Here is a 20,592-nt window from a genome sequence, read left to right as displayed (position 1 = left end):
TCTTGCTTTTTCTCTGATCCAGCAGATGTTGGCAATTTGATCTCTGGTCCCTCTGCCTTTTCTAAATCCAGCTTGAACGTCTGGAAGTTCTTGGTTCACATACTGTTGAAGTCTCACTTGGAGAATTTTGAGGATTACTTTGCTAGTGTGTGTGATAAGTGCAATTGTGTGGTAGTTTGAACATTCTTTGGCATTGCCTTTCTTTGGGATTGGAATGAAAACTGATTGATGCTTTTGAACTGTGGTGTTGGAGAAGGCTCTTGAGAGTTCCTTGGACTACAAGGAGATCCAACCAGTCCATCCTAAAGGAAATCAATCCTGAGCATTCATTGGAAAGACTGATGCTGAAGCTGAAACTCCAATACTTTGGCCACCTGATGCAAAGAACTGACTCACTGGAAAAGACCCTGATGCTGGGAAAGATGACGGCAGGAGGAGAAGGGGACGACAGAGGACGAGATGGTTAGATGGCATCACCGACTCAATGGACATGAGTCTGAGCAAGCTCTGGGAGTTGGGTGATGGACAGGGAAGCCTGGCGTGCTGCAGTCCATGGGGTTACAAACAGTCAGACATGATTGAGTGACTGAGCTGTAAAGATCCCTGTCACAAGTACTCAGTTCTGGTGTTGTACTGTCAAAATAGACAGAGATTGTAGACAAACCAATAAGCATACCTGTGTTCCAATAAAACTTTACTTACAAAAACAGGTGGTGGAAGACCCATTCATGATAAAAGTCTCAGCAAGTTAGGAACAGAGTGGAATTACGTCACCTCAATAAAGAAGATCTACAAAAAACCTACAGCTACCATCACACTTAACAATGAAAAACTAAATGCTTTTCCCCTAAGGTTTGGAACATGGGATTTCAACAAATTGTTCTTCAGCAACTGGATATCCATAGGGAAAAAAAAAAAAGAACCCCAAACCAAATCTCAAACTTTAAACAAAAATTAACTCAAAGTGGATCACAGACTCAAATGTAAAATGTAAAACTATAAAACTTTTACCAAAAAAAAAAGGAGAGAATCTCTGAGATCAAGGCTAGGCAGAATTCTTAGGCTTAACACTAAAAGCATAATCCATAAAATGAAGAACTAATAAATCGGAACTCATCAAAACAGAAAAATTTTACCTGCAAAGCCTCTACTAAGAAGATTAAAAAAAAACAAGCTATGGGATAGGATAAAATATTTGCAAGCCATGTATCTGACAGAGAACTGATACTCAGAATATATATAAGAACTCACAAAAATGAGCAGTATAAAGGCATATAATCCAAATAGAAATGTCTACGTTTTACCAGATATTTCACTGAAGAGGATATACAAACGACATGAAAAGGTGTTCAACATCCTTAGCCATGAGGGAAGTGAAAATTTAAACCAATGAGACATCACTACACACCTATCAGAATGGCTAAAATAAAAAATAATAGGGACTTCTCTGTCAGTCCAGTGGTTAACACTCTGTGCTTCCAATGCAAGGAGCACAGGTTCAGTCCCTGTTCAGGGAACTAAGATCCCATAACCTGTACAGTACAGTCAAAAAAAAAAAAGGGATAACATCAAATGCTGGCGAGGATGCAGAGACTGAATCACTCAGACATTGCTGGTGTGAATGCAAAATGGTACAAGCACTCTGGAAAATACTCTAGCACTTTCTTATAAAACTAAACATGGGACTACTCTATGATCCAACAATTCCACTCTTGGGCCCTGATCCCTAGAGAAATAAAAACTATGTTCACATAAACACTGTACACATTCTGAAGGCTGACCAGTTTCAGACACAGATATAAAGAACAGACTTTTGGACTCTGTGTGAGAAGGCAAAGGTGGGATGATTTGAGAGAATAACAATGAAGCATGTATATTACTATATGTGAAATAGATGACCAGTCCAAGTTCAATGCATGAAACAGGGCACTGAAAGCCAGAAGGATGAGATGGGGAGGGAGTGTGGGAGGGGGTGTTCAGGACGGGAGGACACATGTACACCCGTGGCTTATTCATGTCAATGTATGGTAAAAACCACCATGATATTGTAAAGTAATTAGCCTACAATTAAAATAAATAAACTTTTAAAAACTGTACACAAATGGTCCTATCAGATATTTACTATAGCCAAGAACTGGAAATAATCTATATGTCTTTCAGTGGGTAAATGGTTACACAAACTGTGGTACATTCATACCATACCACCGGATACTATCCCACAGTGAAAGGGAACAAAGTATTGACACTGACACATGCAGTAACTCTGCTGAATCTCCAGGGAATTATATAAATTGAAAAAAGCCAACCTTAAAAGTTACATGCCGTATGATTCCATTTATATAATAACAGTCTTGATTTGATAAAATTAGAAATGAGATTAGTGGTTGCCAAGTGTTAGGGATGGGGTGTGAGGAAGGAGGTGGGGGTGGGTGCCGCCTTCCATAGGTGCCCTGTAACAGGGCGACTCAGGGGATCCTTGAGACAGAACTGTTCTGTATATTGACTCTGTCACTGTCAATATCCTAATTGTGTACAACAGATTTCCTAGATGCAACCTTTGGGGAAACTGGATAAAAGAAAAATACAGAATCTCTCTGTATTACTGTTTGACAACTGTGTGTGAATCTATAATTATCTCAAAACAAAAAGTTTAATATTTAAAAAAACAGACCACAGTATAGGCCAAATATGACCCACAGACCGTATTCTGCCAACCTCTAGTTTACAGTAAAGGTACTGAAACTGTGTGGTCCAATTCGTTACACGTAACCAGGTCATAACTCTAGATGTCAACGGACCTGTAAGTTCCCAGAATAAACAATTCCATAACCGGGCTGCCAAGCTGTATCCAGAAACCAATCCAAACAGTACCAGCAAGCGTCCACGACCCACAGGACGTTTATGCTTCATGAACCGAGGGCAAACCTCTGCACACCTGAACCTCTGACTTTCCCTCGTATGCATCATCAGAGAACCTACATCGTGTCCATTTTCTATTCTGATCCAAACCCCTTATTTAGGTTGGCTTCGAGGCATTGCATAACCTGGCACCAACTTTATCTCTTTTGACTAGATTTACCAGAAAGGTATTCATAAGTGCTTACAGTATGTGCACAACAGACTATGATTAATAAATGTATCTACAGCACTACTGAAGTCAAACATGTAATAACTGATCAAGAGTTTAACTTTGCTTATTTTAATAAACTGCAGTTTACCATGGGCTACATACATACAGAGGGCTATTATGCAACCATTTAAAACACCATATTTAATTTCAGCAAACTAGGAATGGGGAGAACTTCCTCAACCTGATAAAGAACATGTAAAAAAAGCCTAAGCTAACATGATAACTAATGGTGAGAAACCAGATGCTTTACCACTAAGATCAGGAATAAGGCAAGGATGCCAAAGGGTCACAAAGAGTTGGACACAACTGAAGCGACTTAGCACACACACACACACGTCCCCTCTCACCACTACTACCCAACATCATACTGGAAGTTCTAGCTAATGCAATAAGAAAAGGAAATAAAAGGTATACAGATGGGGAAGAAGAAACTAAGATGCCTTTGTGTGCAGATGACATGATTGTCTACATCCCAATGAATCAACAAAAACAAAAAGATTACAGGATATAATTTTACTAAAGCAAATGTTTTCTTATATGCCAACAATGAACAATTGGAATTTGAAATTAAAAAAATAATACCTTTCACATTAGCACTAAAAAAGTTAAGTACTGAGGTATACATGTAACAAAATATGTATAAGATCTATATGGGGAAAACTATAAAATTTTGATGAAAGAAATCAAAGAATATCTAAATAAATGCAGAGATATTTCATGCACATGGATAGGAAGACTCATTACTATCAAGATGTAAAGTCTTCCCAACTTGATCTACAGATTCAACACTATCAAAATCCCAGCAAGTTATTTTGTCAGTCAGTCAGTTCAGTCGCTCAGTCATGTCCAACTCTTTGCAACACCATGGACTGCAGCAAGCCAGGCTTCCCTGTCCATCACCAACTCCCGGAGCCTACTCAAACTCAGGTCCATCGCATCAGTGATGCCATCCAATCATCTCATCCTCTGTCGTCCCCTTGTCTTCCCACCTTTAATCTTTCCCAGCATCAAGGTCTTTTCCAATGAGTCAATTCTTGTCATCAGGTGGCCAAAGAAAGTACTGGAGCTTCAGCTTCAGCATCAGTCCTTCCAATGAATATTCAGTACTGATTTCCTTTAGGATGGACTGGTTTGCTCTCCTTGCAGTCCAAGGGACTCTCAAGAATCTTCTCCAACACCACAGTTCAAAAGCATCAATTCTTCAGTGCTCAGATTTCTTCACAGTCCAACTCTCACATCCGTACATGACTGCTGGAAAAACCATAGCTTTGACTAGACAGACCTTTGTTGGCAAAGTCATGTCTCTGCTTTTTAATATGCTGTCTAGGTTGGTCATCTGGAGAAGGAAATGGCAACCTACTCTGGTGTTCTTGCCTGGAAAATTCCATGGACAGAGGAGCCTGGTGGGCTACAATCCATGGGGTCTCAGAGAGTTGGACACGACTAAGCTACTGAACAACAACAACAACAAGGTTGGTCATAACTTTCCTTCCAAGGACCAAGCGCCGTTTAATTTCATGCTGCAGTCACCATCTACAGTGATTTTGGAGCCCCAAAAAATAAAGTCTCTTACTGTTTCCACGGTTTCCCCATCTATTTGTCATGAAGAGATGGGATCAGATGACTTGATCTTAGTGTTCTGAATGTTGAGTTTTAAGCCAACTTTTTCACTCTTCTCTTTTCACTTTCATCAAGGGCCTCTTTATTTTGTGGATATGGACAAAATGGTTCTAAAATCATATGGACAGGGAAAAGAGCCAGAGCTGACAACACGATATGGAAGAAGAACAAAGACAGAGGACTGATGCCACCCAACTTCAAGACTTACCATAAAATACCGTAATTAAGACAGTGTGGTATTGGTGAAAGAATAGACAAATGGCTCAACAGAATAGAATAAAGAGCCCAGAAATAGACCCACACAAATACAGTCAACTGATGTTTGGGAAAGGAAGAAAGCCAATACAACAGAACGAAGATAGTCTTTTCAGAATGGTGCTTAACAACTGGACATTCACAACAAAAAAAAATAACTTAAATCTAGACCTAGATATTACATCTTTGACAAAAATTAACTCAAAAAATTTAAAATGCAAACCTATAAAGCTTCTAGAAAGTAACTTGAGAAAATACCTGTGACTTTAGATTTGGCAATGATTTTTTAGATACTAAGTATGATATGTAAAAGAAAAAATTGGTAAGTTGGGGTCATTAAAATTTAAAATGACTGCTCTGCAAAAGTTATTGTCAAGAGTATAAGAAGACAGGCCACTATCCAAGAGAAAATATTTGCAAAATACACACCTGATAAAGAACTGCTATCCAAAGTATAAAAAGAATTTTAAAAAACTCAACAATAAGAAAATCTGAAATGGAAATAAAAAGTGGATAAAGGACATAAACAGACATTTCATCAAAGAAGATATACAGATGGTAAATAAGCATGTGAAAAGATGTCCATCATATGTCATTAGGGAACTCCAAATTAAAATAATAATGAAATACCACTTCATACCTTTAGAATGGCTAAAATCTAAAACACTTGACTAAACCAAATACTGACAAGGATGTGAATCAACAGGAATCTCATTCATTGCTGAAGAGAATGTGAAATGGTACAATTACCTTTGAACACGGTTTGGCAGTTTCTTACAAAACTAAACATACTCTTATGGTAATAAGATCTAGCAATTTGTGCTCCATGGTATTTATCCCAAAAGAGCTGAAAACTTACATTCACACAAAAACTTGCATAAGAACGTTTACCATAATGTATTCATAACTGCCAAAACCTAGACACAACCAAGATGCTCTTCAATGGGTGAATGGGTAAACAAATTGTGATAAATCCATACAACGGAATATTACTCAGCACTAAAAAGAAATGAGCTGTCCAGATACAGAGAAACCCTAAATGCTTCTAACTAAGTGAAAGAAGTCAATCTGAAAAGACTGCACACTGTATGATTCCAACTAAATGATATTTTTGAAAAGGCAAAATTGTGGAGACAGTAAAAAGATCAGTGGTTGCCAGCAGTGCATCAGGGAGGAACTGAAGAGTAGGTGGGAAGACAGATTTTTAGGGCAGTGAAACTATTCTGTATGATACTGTAATGGTAAATACCTGTCATTTTATAAAACCCATAGCATGTACAAACACAAAGAATGAACTCTAACATAAAGTATGGACTTCAGATAATAATAACGTATTGCTATGACTTGTCTATTATAACACGTACCACAGTGAAGCAAAATATTAATAGTAGGGGAAACTGGATGGAAGGACAGGTGTATATGGGAACTCGTACTTTTCACTCGATTTTTCTATAAGCCTAAAATATTCTCCAAAAAATTAAATCTATTGTTAAAATGAATACATTAAGATATACCAGCTGACTTGGAGATGTTTCCATAATGCACTATTAAGCCAGAAAAGTGAGATGCAGAGAATACAAACTGACCCACTTTTATAAAATAGCAACAATAAATAATGTGAGTGTTTAGGTAGGACTTCACGGATATGAAGAAAGGCATTAAGAACGCCCCCTTGGTTCTGGACAGTGGTTACTTGGGAAATTGAGGGAAGAGGATAAAACTGATTTGCTGCTGCTGTTGTTCAGTCACTCAGTTGAAGAGTCTTCTCCAGCACCACAGTTCAAAAGCATCAATTCTTCAGCACTCAGCCTCCTTTGTGGCCCGACTCTCATATCCATACATGACTACTATAAAAACCATAGCTTTGACTAGACATACCTTTGTTGGCAGAGTAGTATCTCTGCTTTTTAATATGCTGTCTAAGTTTGTTATAGCTTTTCTTCCAAGGAGCACGCGCCTGTTTAATTTCATGGCTGCAGTCACCATCTGCAGCGATTTTGGAGCCCAAGAAAATAAAAAATGATTAAAAACTTCCAAACTTTGAGCAAAAATATGGATAAAAATTTAAGGTTTAATAAAGGCCCTGAAGCAAAGAGAAGCCATCTCAGCACAGACTCGGCAGAACAGTGAGAAGAGCCTGTGTTCAGACTCCCTGGGAAGAAAACTCAGAGACTGAGAGCAAAGACACTTGGTTCTGTTCTAAGACAGCAAACAATAGAGAATCCTCATTTTTAAAATTATATCAATTTTGTTTGTCAACCACCCTATAGGTTGCAAAGCAAACATATACAGAAAAAGAAGCCTAGGCTTTAGGTCTTTAACCAGTCTCGTTTTTTTGAGAAAAATAATGGTTTGGTTTCTATTGAACTGAAATAGCTAAAGCTTAAACTCCATCATATTCACAGAAACCCCTTGGTTCATATTTTGCCCCTGGAAATTCCTATGTAAATTTATATAGCTTCTTCCTGTATGTTTCCCCCCCAAAATACTGCAGCAAACGGCTATTTTATCTCACTCATCCGACCTCTAATTTTCACCAGAAAATAATTATTCTCTTTTACTCCACCTATCAAAATAAATCCACAGAGCTTCTTAGGATGAGCATAATCCTGAAGAAGAGAAAAAAAAATTTTTTTTAATTTCTGAAAATAAAGTTATCTGCAAAGGGCCTCCTCCAGCCTCTTTTACTTGCAGATGCAGTTGGGTGCAGAGTCTCCTCTGGGGGGGCGGAGGGGGGGTACGGTTTCCTGGCAACCTGCCTCCAGTTGTCAGGGAGAGGAGATGGTGAGCAGGGCTGTTATCTGGCGAGGTGCAGCCTAGGTTGGGGGGGTGGCGGGGGGAGCGGACAGCTCCATGCAGCTGCTTCATGCCAGTGCACACAGTTTGGTGTGCGAGGAATGCTAAGTGGTGGGCCAGGAACCCCAGGGACCAGCAGGACTTGCTACATTGGGCTTCCTGCAAGATGACGTCGCTCTTCATGAATCGGTTCTTAGGAAGAGATAAGGAAATGGAGATCTGCAGCCATGCAGCGTGTTCTCCGGGGCTCTATTTGAAAGCTGGCTGCTCCATTCGGCCAACCCTAACGTGGTTTCCTTTGCATCTGCTAACTACGGTACATTTGGGATTATTTTTTTTCCTTGAGGTTTCATTTGCTCCAGCTGGAAAGCTCTGAATTCCGTTGCAGTATTTCATTTTCATGGCTCTCGCCTTCTGGGTAAAATCTGTTAAAATATCAAATTTTCTTCAGCTGGCCAAAGAATAATTTTGGGCCTCCTGGGAACAATGCTTTTTAATTTTTCACATTGTGTTTGACCTAAGCAAACTATAAATTGCCTAAGAGTAAACTACAAGTTTAAAAAAAATTAAAGGTAAAATATGAAAAAAATTCCAGAGGAAAACTCAACACTAATGTTATTACCTTACCACGGTAACATTTTCAAAAGAATTCATTTTATATACACGCTCTGGGAAGACAGTCAGTGTTTCTGAATTTTATTTTTCATTTTTAAAAAAATGTAATGCTAATATATTCATCAAAACATATTGTAATCCTGCATTTCTTCCAGTTTCACTACTACCAGTCTTTGCTGTATTATAATGCAAATTTAACACACTTATTCAGCAAGCTAGTGGATCAGAAATACACCCTGCTGAGAAACTTTGTAGATATGCTCACATGAAATGTTACAAAAGTCCTACAGAAATGTAAGGGACCATCTTTTTTTCTGTCAAGAGCAATAGCCTTATTCAACCTTTTATAAGAGACCTAGCTTACAGAAGAGGTCCCAGCTGGTTCAAAGGGTATGGCAGTCTCTGGTCACAGCAAAACCAAGCATTTGGTGGTTTTTAAAAACAAACAAACGAAAAAATAGGCCCTAAATAGAGTCACTTATGCTAAGCCTCATGGCTTTCCAGGTGTCTCAGTGGTAAAGAATCCACATGCCAATGCAGGAAATGCAGGGGATGTGGATTTGATTCCTGGGTCGGGAATGGCAATTCACTCCAGTCTTTCTGCCTAGGAAACCCCATGGACAGAGAAGCCTGGCAGACTACAGTCCATGGGGCCCCAGACAGCTGAACACGACTTAGCAGCTGAGCACATGCTAAGCCCCGTAACACCAAATCGAGACTTACCCTGGCTATCTATGGTTTTGGCTCTCCCAAAGATGGGAGAGAAATGGTTTAAGAACCAGTCAATCAGCAATCTCCTGATGGGCACTAGCTGGGTAATCTATATGGCAGACATCCGGCCATGCCGGGAGGAAAGTAACCTTACTATACCCACCCTGCCTAGCACACCTTCTTTGTTTCCGCTCCCTTCTGGCTCGAAGAATCTTCCATTTTGTACAGCTCCTCAGAGCTCCTTTCTATCAGCAAGATTGGATGCAGCCCAATTTGAATGAATTTTTGCTCAAATAAACTCTTAAAAGCTTATAAGTTTTAAGATAAGTTTATGTTAACAGCATCATGCTCAAAGTAGTCTAATGTCTTGCCAAATGGGAAGAACATTCAGACAGGACATCCAGAGAGGAAGTTACCAGAGAGACCAAGCGGCCTGGTCCTTGCAATCCCCAAGTTCTGGTCATGTAACCAGGCGAGAAGTTAAGGAAACACAAGGGAGAAAAGTGGTAATCTCTGAGCTCCAAAGACATTGAAGGAACTCAACTCCACCACCCTTAAAGAGACACCCTGGAATAAAAGTGTAAAACAGGGCCTCAAAGCCCTAGCTCCCTGTCCAACTCTAAGAGCAATCGATGCTGAAGCAGTCCCCCAAAGGCCGCATGGAAGGGGCAGAACTGAGAGAAGCCTTGAAAGGCCCAGGAAGGTTGAAATGAGCTGTGATAGAGAAAGTCAACTTCCCGGAGGAAGTTACTAAGAGCAGGAGTCAGGCTCAGGGGCGGAAGCAGAGATGAAGAACACTGAGATTAGCAGCAAGTTAAAGAAGGCTTCTAATCCCAGGACGAACAGAGTCATTGCCAGATCACCCAGAGTTATCTTTATTTTCTTAGAAGTGACAGAAACAAATCTGAGGTTTAAACAGATGCCTGATAGTGGTGCTCATGACAGAGAAGACTTAAAGCAGTAACCCAGGAAAGTATGATGGTTAGTTTCCTCCACCAAGCTGACTGGGTTAAAGGATGCCCAGGTAGCTGGTTAAACACGTTGTGAAGGTACTTGCAGAAGAGACTAACATTTGAATTATACACTGAGTAAGAAGATGATCCCACCAACATGGTGCAGGGAGGTGAAGGGGGTCGGGTGTGTGTCTCATCCAGTCCCATCAGATTGGAGCAAAAAGGTGGAAGAAGGGTGAATTCACTCTCCTTGTCTAATCGGGAACATCCATTTCCTTCGGCCTCAGGTGCTCCTGGTTCTCAGGCGTTAGGACTCAGGCTGGAACCATGGGCTCCCCTGGTTCTCAGCTTTCAGGGTTGGACTGAATTACATCACCAGCTATCCTAGGCCTCCAGCTTACAGACAGCAGATCTTGAACTCCTCAGCCTCCATTATCACGTGAGCCAATCCCTCCTAATAAATCTCTTTACACATACACACACACACAGACACACACACGATTGGTTCTATTTCTCTGAAAACCCTGACTAATACAGAAGGCAAGGAACAATCAAGATTTGTTGGAGGAGGGCCAGTTTAAACACAGAGGCAAGGATTGAAGATGCATGTGGCTAAGGTTTGGGAGACTTAAGAGCATAGGAGTAATGCCACTGACAGAAATGGGGAAATTAAAATATGCATCCAATGTTTTGAAGGGAAAATGGTTTGGTTTTAGAAGTAAGTTGGGGTTATGGCAGGATATACAATCCTCTAGGGCTTCCCTAGTGGCTCAGTCAGTAAAGAATCTGCCTACAATGCGGGAGACCTGGTTTCAGTCCCTGGGCTGGGAAGATCCCCTGGAGGAGGGCATGGTAACCCACACCAGTATTCTTGACTGGAGAATCCCCATGGACAGAGGAGCCTGGCGGGCTACAGAGCACAGGTCACAAAGAGTTGGACACAACTGAGTACAAGAATTTGGAAATGGGAAGCAGATGGGTTTATGGGAGAAATCAAATTCAAGCAGGGCAAGTTTTGAGGAAAAACAGGATAAGGCTATGTGGAAAACACAATATTTCACCCAAGCAAGCATTTAGTAAACATTTAACAAAGACGACAGAATGAAAAGATTAGAGTGTGGATCCCACTTGGACATTTCCAGAGGCAAAACACTGAACCACATGCTAACCAGAAGATGGGGTTCTAGAGCAGTGGTCCCCAACCTTTCTGGCACCAGGGTCCAGTTTCATGGAAGACAATTTTTCCACAGAGGGGGGCAGGGGGGATGGTTCCACGGTGAGTCAAGAACAGTACATTGATTGTGCATTTAATTTCTACTATTATTACATCAGCTCCACCTCAGATCATCAGACATTAGGTCCCAAAGGTTGGGGACGCCTGTTCTAGAGGGGGCACAGTGGGAAGAAAAGCTGGGAAGGTGAGGGTCGGATCGTGGGAGCTCTGGAATCCCCCTATCCCAGGGACTTCAGAGAAGTACTGTGGATTCTGAAATAGAGGGGAAAATAAAGAGCTTTAGACAGGATGCAGAGAGGATAGATAATAGTTCTGTGTCCTACAATTTAGAAATTAATCACACACTGGGGAAAATTTTTTCTAAAAGGAAAATTGTTTTCTATCATTTTCTTCTAAAAAGTCTATGTACATCACTCAAAATAAAAGCAATACACATAATGCCTTCTACATAATAGTGGAAGAAATCTGTCCCCAAAGATCTTTTCTTTGTATAAATGATGCCACCACAATTGACACTTCAATAAAAATGAATATTTATGAAATGTAAAATGACTTGGATTAACTTATTCCAATTTCACCCTCTAAATTTAGATTTTTAAATCACGCCAAAATGTGGATTTTGATTACAAAAGCAAGTTGGGGCAGAAAAAAAGAACTTGACATGAAAAAGAGAGCAAAATTTAAAAAGAAGGAAAAAAAAACAGAACTTGAAATAGGGATGACAAAAGATGATAGAAAGGTAGTCAATTAGACTAAAAATATCAGAAGGAGATCATCTGCAAAGCGGAGTTATTTAATTCAGTAATGCAGTTAGATTTACAAGAATCAAAAGTTTTTTTTAAAAAGCATGGAGTCAGGTCTCCTGGCTGGGTCCCCCCTCCACCACCAGCTCCCAGCATAGCCCTCTCCGTGGCCATTACTTTCTGAGCTATCCTTCCAAAGTTTCAAAGTTTCTATTATTATTTTCCTCCCTGTTCACACAAAAAGTTAATATATAACACTGTTCTGACCTTGTACTTCCCATCTAACACTGTACCTTGGCAATCTCTCTGTATCTATCTACATAGATATTTCATGTTCTTTTTTACAGCTGCATTTTCCATTGTGAGGAGGAACCATAATTTATTTAACTAGCCCCTATTGATGGGCGTTTGGGTTACGTCCAATCGTTGATGACTGCAAACAAAGCTGCAGTGAATAACCTGGTACAGTCATCGTTTGGCACGAATGTGAGTATATCTGTAGGATAAATTCTCAGAAACTGCATTCCTGGGTCAAAAGGTATATGCATTTAAATTCTGGGTAGATATTGTCAAATTGCCTTCCGTAAGAGTTGGGCCAATTTACATTCTTGCGGGCGAAGGAGGAGGGTGTCTTTTTCCTTAAGGATTACCAACAAACTGTATCATCAGAGTCCTGGATTTTTGCCAACCTGAAGAATGAAAAATGGTACTTACACTCTCCTCATTATGAATGAAGTTGAGCATCTTTTTATATGTTTAAGAGCAAATTATACTTCCTTTTCTGTGAACTGCTCATAACCTCTATTTTTCTAATGGATGTTGTTTTCTTATTATCTTCTAGAAGTTTCCTATATATTAGGGAGATTAGTCCTTCACCTATGATATGAATTGCAAGTATTTACCCCAGTTTGTTTTTTGAATTTGCTTACCGTAATTTTTGCCTGCAGAAGATTTTTATTCTGTCGTGATCTAATTTATCCATCTTTTTTGTCTTCTGATTTTCAAGTCGTGGTTAGAAAGGCTTTGCTTTCTAAAAGAATTCTCCCTTGCTCATTCTTCAATTATTTCATCCTTTACATTTAACTAAATGAAAAAACAGTACATATAGTACTGTTAAGATCACAAACTCTAGAGGCAAACTGCCTACATTCATATCCCAGATCCACCACTTATTAGCCATGTGACCTTGCATAAGTCACCTAAAACTCTATGGGCTTCAGTTTCCACTCCAAGTGAGGGTAAAACAGTTAACACCTCCACGGGTCATAGTGAAGATTAAATGCATTAGTCAGACATGACTTAGCAACTAAACAACAGCAAATGTGAATCAATTACTACAGTGTCTGGCATAGAGTTAAGCACTCAATATGCATGAGCTATTATCAACATATATCTTTTGGAACTTATCCTGGTTTAAGAATGTGAAGTATGGATCCAACTTTGGAGGGTTTTCTGGTTTTGTTTTTTCCATATGGCTACACAGTTGTACCATAACCATTTATTGAATATTTCATCTTTTCCTCACTGATTTAAGATGTCACCTGTATCATATACTATATTTTCACACATATTTTAAGAATTTCTGATCTTTCTATTCTGTATATTGACTTATCTGTTCATGGACAGTCCCATGTTGTTTCAATTATTAAGCTTTGCTTTTACTATCTGTTAAGAGCCAACTGTTCCTCTTTGTTCTTATTTTACAGTTACCATAACTATTCCTGTTTATTTTTCCAAACGGATTTTTTAAATGAATGCATCAATTTCTAGAACAAAATTAAAATATCATCAGTATTTTACTTCAAATCATGTTACCTTTATAAATTAACTTTAGGGACAACTGATACATGATTCCTGTTTAGTCTTCGAATCCAATAAACTGGTATGTTCTTCCATTTGTTCAAGTTTCCTTTTTGTGCTCCTCTGTATGTTTCCTTCACAAAGGCTGGACATATTTCTTGCCAAGTTTGTTCTTAAATTTTAACTTTTTTGGTTGCTATTACAAAGGGGGTGTTTTTTTCCATTATATTTTCCAACAGGTTGTTTAGAGTAAAGCTGTTGGTTTCTGTCTAATAAGTATATAAATTGATACCTTATTAAACTCTTGGATTTTGTGGTTATGTAATCTTATCATCTGCAAATGGCATTAGTTTCACCTTCTCTTTTCCCATCTGTACATCTCTAATTGCCTTGTCTTATCTGACTGATTGACTAGCACCTACAACACAATGTTAATAATAAACAATCATCCAAAGCAGGCCCAGTCATAACTTGATACAACATAGGCAGCCCTGGAAAAATTAAGCAGTAAAGAAATTTGAAGGTTTGACTCTTAACTTCTTGCAAAGTAATTACCTACCAGGCCACAGTTCATAAAAGGATGGAGATTTTTTAAGAACACAAAAAAGGTAAGATTAAAGCCAAGATGATGACCCTTAAGAACAAACAAATTTAGTAACAGTACACACCTGCCACTAGGCAAAGCAAGCATTAATCACCTCCACATTCCTTCTTGACTGGGACTTAAATGGAAATCTCTAATATTTCTTCATTAAGCATGATGTTGGCAGATATGTTTTATCACATTAAGGAAGTAGCTATCTCTGAATGTTATCAAGAATGGTTGTTAAATATGGTCAAATAACTTCACAGCATCTAGGGAAACAGTTCTATCATTTTTCTCCCTAGACCAACTAAATGATGAATTATATTAATAAGGGCTTCCCAGGTGGCACCGTGGTAAAGAATCCACCTGCCAGTGAAGGAAAAGCAAGAAATATGGGTTCAATCCCTGGCTGGGGAATATCCCCTGGAGTAGGAAATGGCAACCCACTCCAGAATTCTTGCCTGGAAAATTCCATGAACAGAGGAGCCTTGCAGGCTACAGTCCATGGGGTCACAAAGAGGCCGATATGACTGAGCCACACACAACAAACTATGTTAATAAATTTCCTAATATTGACAAACCCTTGCATTCTAAGACTAAATCCCATTGCTAGATTCTGCTTACTAATATTTATTTAGCAGTTTTGTATCTATATTCACAAGTGAGAATGGTTTGTTTTCTTTTTAGTGCAATATTTATCAGGTTTGGTTTCAATATTATACTTGTTTCATAAAAAGAATCTGACAATCCTTTCAGTTTAAATATACTATTGGAATTATACGTTCTTTAACTATTTAGAAGTCACCTCTAAAATTGGACATAATGCTTTGAGAGGAGGCAATCTTTGACAACTTTATTTCTTCTAGAAAAATCAATCTCTTAAGATTTTCTCTTTCTGGGGTCAGTTTAGGTCAGTTATATTTTCCTAAAAGTTATCTATTTCATCCAAGTTTTCAAATTTATTTTCAAAGAATTGAGTAAACAGCCTCTTATCTCCTATGATTCGTCAACTCTTCTATTTCTATTATTCCCTCTTTCAGTTCTTATTTCATATATTTGTACTTTATTCCTTTTCTCCTTTATCAGATAGCTGATAGTCACAGTACAATTGTTTTTTCAAAGAGCCACCTTTTGGATTACTCACATTGTTCTGTTTTTGTGCTTATATTTACAGTTCTTAGAAGAACTGTAGCAGCTAAAGAAACCTTTAGCAGGTGTTCTATACCTCTTCCTCTCCCCAAAGAGACATCACAGCAATAAATACAGCAAACACTACCTAAGGATAGACAGGCAAGAAAGCAAAGATTAAACAGGAGCTGCCAACATTCTCTTGGATGATATATCCAAATCCCAAACACCTGATCAAAAAATAGATTAGCCATATTTCCAACACGGCTGGAAAAAAATGAGCCATATAAATAAAAGCTGGGCTTTCACAATAATTGATTCACTAAAAATATTATCAGTTCCTCTTTTTCTGTTGATTGCTTTTTCATATTTTTTAAAAATTTTTACTGAAATATAGTTTGATTACAATGCTGTGTAAGTTTCAGATGTATAGCAAAGTGATTCAGATATATACATTCAAATATAGATATAGATATATTCTTTCTTCAATTCTTTTCCATTATAGGTGGCTATTATAAGCTATTTAGAATAGTTTCCTGTGCTATACCTTATCTTACTTATAGTAGTGTATATATTTTAATCCTAAACTCCTAATTTATCCCTCCCCCTGAATACCAGTTCTTATTATAATAAACTTAGATTTTAATAACACAGGAGGCACTCTGAGGTTTTAATTATAAGCTTTCTGCCTCCTGCCTCTCTCTAGCAATTGACTGACCACCAATTCAGTCCAGCAAGCATGAATTCCCTTTTCCCCCCGTCCGAAAGTTCTCTAAATATTGCTCTGTAGCCAGGCACTGCAACAAAGAGCCCACCACTACATAAAAAGACCACTTCCTGTGTGCCCTGCCAGTCAATGGTGCCCAGAGCCTGCCACTGATCTCAACAGAGTGTGCTTCAAATGAGCCAGTCTAGGCCAGGCTTAGTTCTAACCAGCCACCCAAAGTAGGCCTATTCATATTTTGATCCCCTTTAGGTAGCCTGGGAGAAATTAAAGAAGTCTGAAGGGTTGAATCTCACCTTCTTGCGAAGCAGAAATCTACTACTAGGCTGTAGTTTATGAAAGGGTGTACATTTCTGTAAGAATACCCCAAGAAGGTAGGGTTAAAGCTAAGATGATAACCCTTCACCCCAAACGTATTTGGTAACAGTGCACACCTGTACTAGGCTGAGCCAAAAACACTCAGCCAAACACACTACACAGACAGGCTTGTCTAAAGTCACAAGGTGACGCTCCTGCCACAGAGCTTTTCAGAGAGTAGGGGCGCAAGTAACAGATGTAGACAGAGGTAACACAGAGAGGTGCAGAGCTGTTAAACAGACTGGAGATGAATTTAACTTCCAAAGCAGTAATATTCAGTCTGTAAGCTTCAATCTTAAGCCACTGAAAACACACCTGAGAAGTAACACTGCCCATTTCTGGGGCCAATCAGAACCTCTGACAACCTGTCAAGGCAGCAGTCCTGGGATAGAGACAGGAAAGCCACTATCTAAAATGTAACTGGGGGGGGTGGGGGTGGTTACAACAGCTGAACACAAAGGACGTGCATTGTAGGCTTAGCCCTACACCAAAAAAAAAAAAAATTGGTTGATTGGTCCAGCAATAGCAATGCATGCATGACTATATAAAAAGGCAGAAGAGCCAGGTCTTGAGGTTTTGCAGTCAGAATTAGTAGATGGATAGAGGAAAAAAAAAAAAAAATCTGTTGGCTCGTTTCTGTCATGCTAGTTAATCTTTTACCAAAAGTGTTATCTACATACTAAATAACCCATTGGGAAGACTTTGGTTAAGATAAAGGAGAACTAAATTCAGGACAATTTTAATCTTCAACCAGTTTGGGGATCTGATCAGGCTTGTTTGTTTTTTGATGTCTGGGAGGACATACCAAAGACACCAGTGTATAAAAATGAAGCTTCATACAAGTTGGGGAAGTTCAGCATTGAGAAGCATTGCCTTTAAATATCCATTTGTGAATCCTAGTTTGTTAAAGGAGAATTCACTTTCGAGATAAAGTTTAGATAATAGGGTTATATAGTTTAGAGATAATCTGGATTTTTTTTTTTTTTTTGAAACTCATTCTCTGAATTTGAGTCTAAAATAAGCGTTTTAAGGCTGTTAATGAGTTGGAAGTGAAGTGATGGGGGACATAGGATATAAAGCTGCTGATGTAGGTGAATGAGGCCACACAGCGTCAGTTCCCAAACAACTACAAACACAAAGACCTTCACCTTGTCCATTCTCATACTGAGGAGGGTGTGCGATGCACAGACTCAGAACCATCTTCTCCTATATATACTCAACAAATCTTACGGAAAAGAAAAATGGAAGAATCCCTAAGAAATTATAAAAGTATAATTTATCTTGGCATCAAACCATCCGTGAAAGATTTATCACCACTTAACCCTCCAACAGCTTGAAGGCAGCGGTTCACAACTACTGAATGCATTAGTATCACGGGAAGGGCTTGTTTAAAAGACAGCACTTTGAGAAGCAATGCACCGAAGTAATCCTTCTCAAAGCATGATCCTCACGTTGGTGGCAGGAGGAAAAGGGGACAACAGAGGATGACATGGCTGGATGGCATCACCAACTCAAGGAACTACGAGTGTGAGCAAGCTCCGGGATGTGGTGAAGGACAAGGAAGCCCAGAGTACTGCAGTTCATGCGGTCGCAAACAGTCACATAGGACCGAGTGACTAAACAAACGGTTGGTGGACTTGCGCTCTCTGCGGCCTTCTACAGTGCTGAGACAGAAATTCAGAGAGTGAAGCTTTCAAAACTTTTAGAGCAGTTTCCAGAACTTCATATTTCTCCCTTCATTTTATTCACTTTATTTCGTTTTCCTAGCATCTCACTGTTATTACATTTTATGTATTCTATTAGAGTCGCCAAAAGTATTGGTATGCGATTGGGAAATTATTTTTAAGTTTGGCAAGCACAGCTCTTCTGCGTGACTGATACACAAGTGCAGAATCGGGAGCACAGGGCCAGGGGAAGCGCCTGCCAAGTCGGGGAAATCGGGCAGTTCTGGAGGATAAGGGCAGCGTGAGGCTAACTCCTGCAACCAGAACACTGGCGTGAGAAACAATTTCAAAACCTCAGTATATACACATCGTCCTGTATCATTCCATGGCTCCCGTGACAACACAAACCCGCACCACCTCAGTGGCCCGAATCCCAGCCGCCAAAGCAGAGAAGAAAGGAAAGTGGATGCACACCCGTGAGAAAGGGCGGAAAGCAGGTCAGCGATTTTCCCGCCCGAAGTTTGAAGCCGCCGAGGGGTATTTACAGTCTAGGTGGGCCGTATCAACGTACTAGATCCCTTCACTGTGTCTCCCGTTGTTCTAGTGGATGAAAACCTAAACAAAGAAAGAGGATCGATCCCTCATGCCCTCCGCTCCCAGCGCCCTCCGCGCCTGCGCAGACCCCCAGCAGCAGACCCTTCCGAGGCCGGCCCCCGGCTCCCTTCCGGCGGCCTGAGGATGCGCGTGCGCAGAGGCGAGGACCGCGCCCTCGGTGCGTGGCCGCGTCCTTACCCGCTACGACGATGGGCTCCTTCCGGCCTGGCAAGGCCTCCTGGGGGCTGACGATCTTGGAGGCGGAGTCACCCATTCTCGAGATCGGAAAGAGGCTGTGAAAGAGCTGGCGGGCCGTCCTGGTGGCCGAGAGCATGGACGGGCCACTGGCCAAGGGGCCGCCGGGCTGTCGGGAGCAGAGGCGCCGCTGCAGAGTGGGGCGCGGCGCGGCGGGGCGGGAGCTGCGTGCCCTGGACGCGGGGCTGGCGGGCGGGTTAGCGACGACACGTGCGCCGCGGGTTGTGCCGCTGCCGCCGCCCCGGAACCGAGGTTATTACTCAGCCTCGGGCCGGGAGGGCCAGGACAGAGGGCGTGTTCTCGCCCTGAGCCGGGCTTGTGCAGGGAGGAACCTGCGAGTTCTTGCTCCCCTTCTGTACAAAGTTCCCGGGCGGAGAACGAGTGTCCTAATGGCAGTGCGAAGTACGTGAAGCGGAAGAGGCCAAAATAATAATAATAATCCGCTACTTGGACTTTAAAATCACTCTGGTTTTCACAGTCTCTTTACCAATTGCTGGGTATGCCCAGTAAGCTGTGCGACGACCTGACTTTCAAACTAGCATCTATGTCTGCTTCCACTAGAGCCAATATGATGGTTAATAATCCAAAATACGGATTATTTATCCAAAGTGAAAACTAACCACAATTTTCAAAAAGTTAAGAATATAGGGAAGATAATATAATGTTTTATATATATACACACATATGCACACACATATATATAATATATTGATGATTATCATCATAATATATTTCCCCCATTTTACATGGGGGAAGAAAAGAGCGAGATACTAATACTTTGTTAACGCAGTTCAGGTGAACTTAAGGGTGCTATTGGATCATTCTTGACTTTCAAATCATGGGGCATAACATTTGTTCTGTGACAAATTTTCGAACCAAAAAATAAGGTGGGTGGAGGCAGATGGGTGACTGGGGAGTTCCATATGTGAAATTTTGGTTTTCTGCAAATGTTATGCAAAAATGGGCAGATAGTCTCATGAGGAAAGGAACTTCAGATTAGCACCCCCAGAAATGAGGAGGCTTTTACCCAACCTTGCACGTAGGTTCAGTTGCCTTGTTTTCTTCATGTGGTCTGTAACATAAGGGCAGGAGGATCAGCGCTCCTGTGTTGTAGGATATGGCCTGACAGGAAATAACTAAAATTTAGATTAAAGTGTTTATTTTGTAATACGGATTCTGTTCTGGGCAGTGTGCCTCCGTTCTTCTTATTTATTTGGTTTTGCTATGAGATTACAGGAAGTATTTTCTGTAGGCCTTTCCTGAAAACCCTCCAAGGTGTCCATTATAGGTGGTAAGATCATTCTTCTGTCAAGGGAAATAGTCTGTTTTCTTTTTCATTTCTGCGTTTTGGTACATGCTGATTTGCTTTTTCTGTTTTTTTGTGGCTGATTGTATAAAATTAAGAACTGAAGAATTTTTCACATCAA

General features: G+C 40.2%; 1 protein-coding gene and 1 long non-coding RNA gene across 6 annotated transcripts in view; both read right to left on the bottom strand.

Moving 5' to 3' along the window:
* Positions 1-19,538, bottom strand: part of MSRA (methionine sulfoxide reductase A) — a 374,360-nt gene extending 354,822 nt beyond the window's left edge. For 2 of the 4 annotated variants that reach the window (XM_043486559.1, XM_043486558.1), the window contains exon 1: positions 19,109-19,538. In XM_043486559.1, coding sequence (XP_043342494.1) covers positions 19,109-19,244 — 136 coding nt within the window. In that variant the 5' untranslated portion in view covers positions 19,245-19,538. The remainder of the gene's footprint in view (positions 1-19,108) is intronic. The other 2 variants (XM_043486557.1, XM_043486556.1) reach the window with 2 other exon arrangements.
* Positions 6,967-19,057, bottom strand: LOC122452847. 2 transcript variants are annotated; one of them, XR_006272867.1, is made up of 3 exons: positions 18,791-19,057; positions 12,987-15,719; positions 6,967-11,566 (listed from the first exon to the last, which is right to left on the bottom strand). It is a non-coding gene; the product is annotated as an uncharacterized LOC122452847 (long non-coding RNA). The 2 variants fall into 2 exon arrangements; XR_006272866.1 differs by having other exon boundaries at positions 6,967-13,140; positions 15,588-15,719.
* Positions 19,539-20,592: the final 1,054 nt, after the last annotated feature.

This window comes from Cervus canadensis, chromosome 14, assembly GCF_019320065.1.
Source record: "Cervus canadensis isolate Bull #8, Minnesota chromosome 14, ASM1932006v1, whole genome shotgun sequence".
NCBI classification, from domain to species: domain Eukaryota; kingdom Metazoa; phylum Chordata; class Mammalia; order Artiodactyla; family Cervidae; genus Cervus; species Cervus canadensis.
The sequence above is the reverse complement of the archived record's forward strand: the minus strand, read 5'-3'. Positions and strand labels throughout refer to the sequence as shown.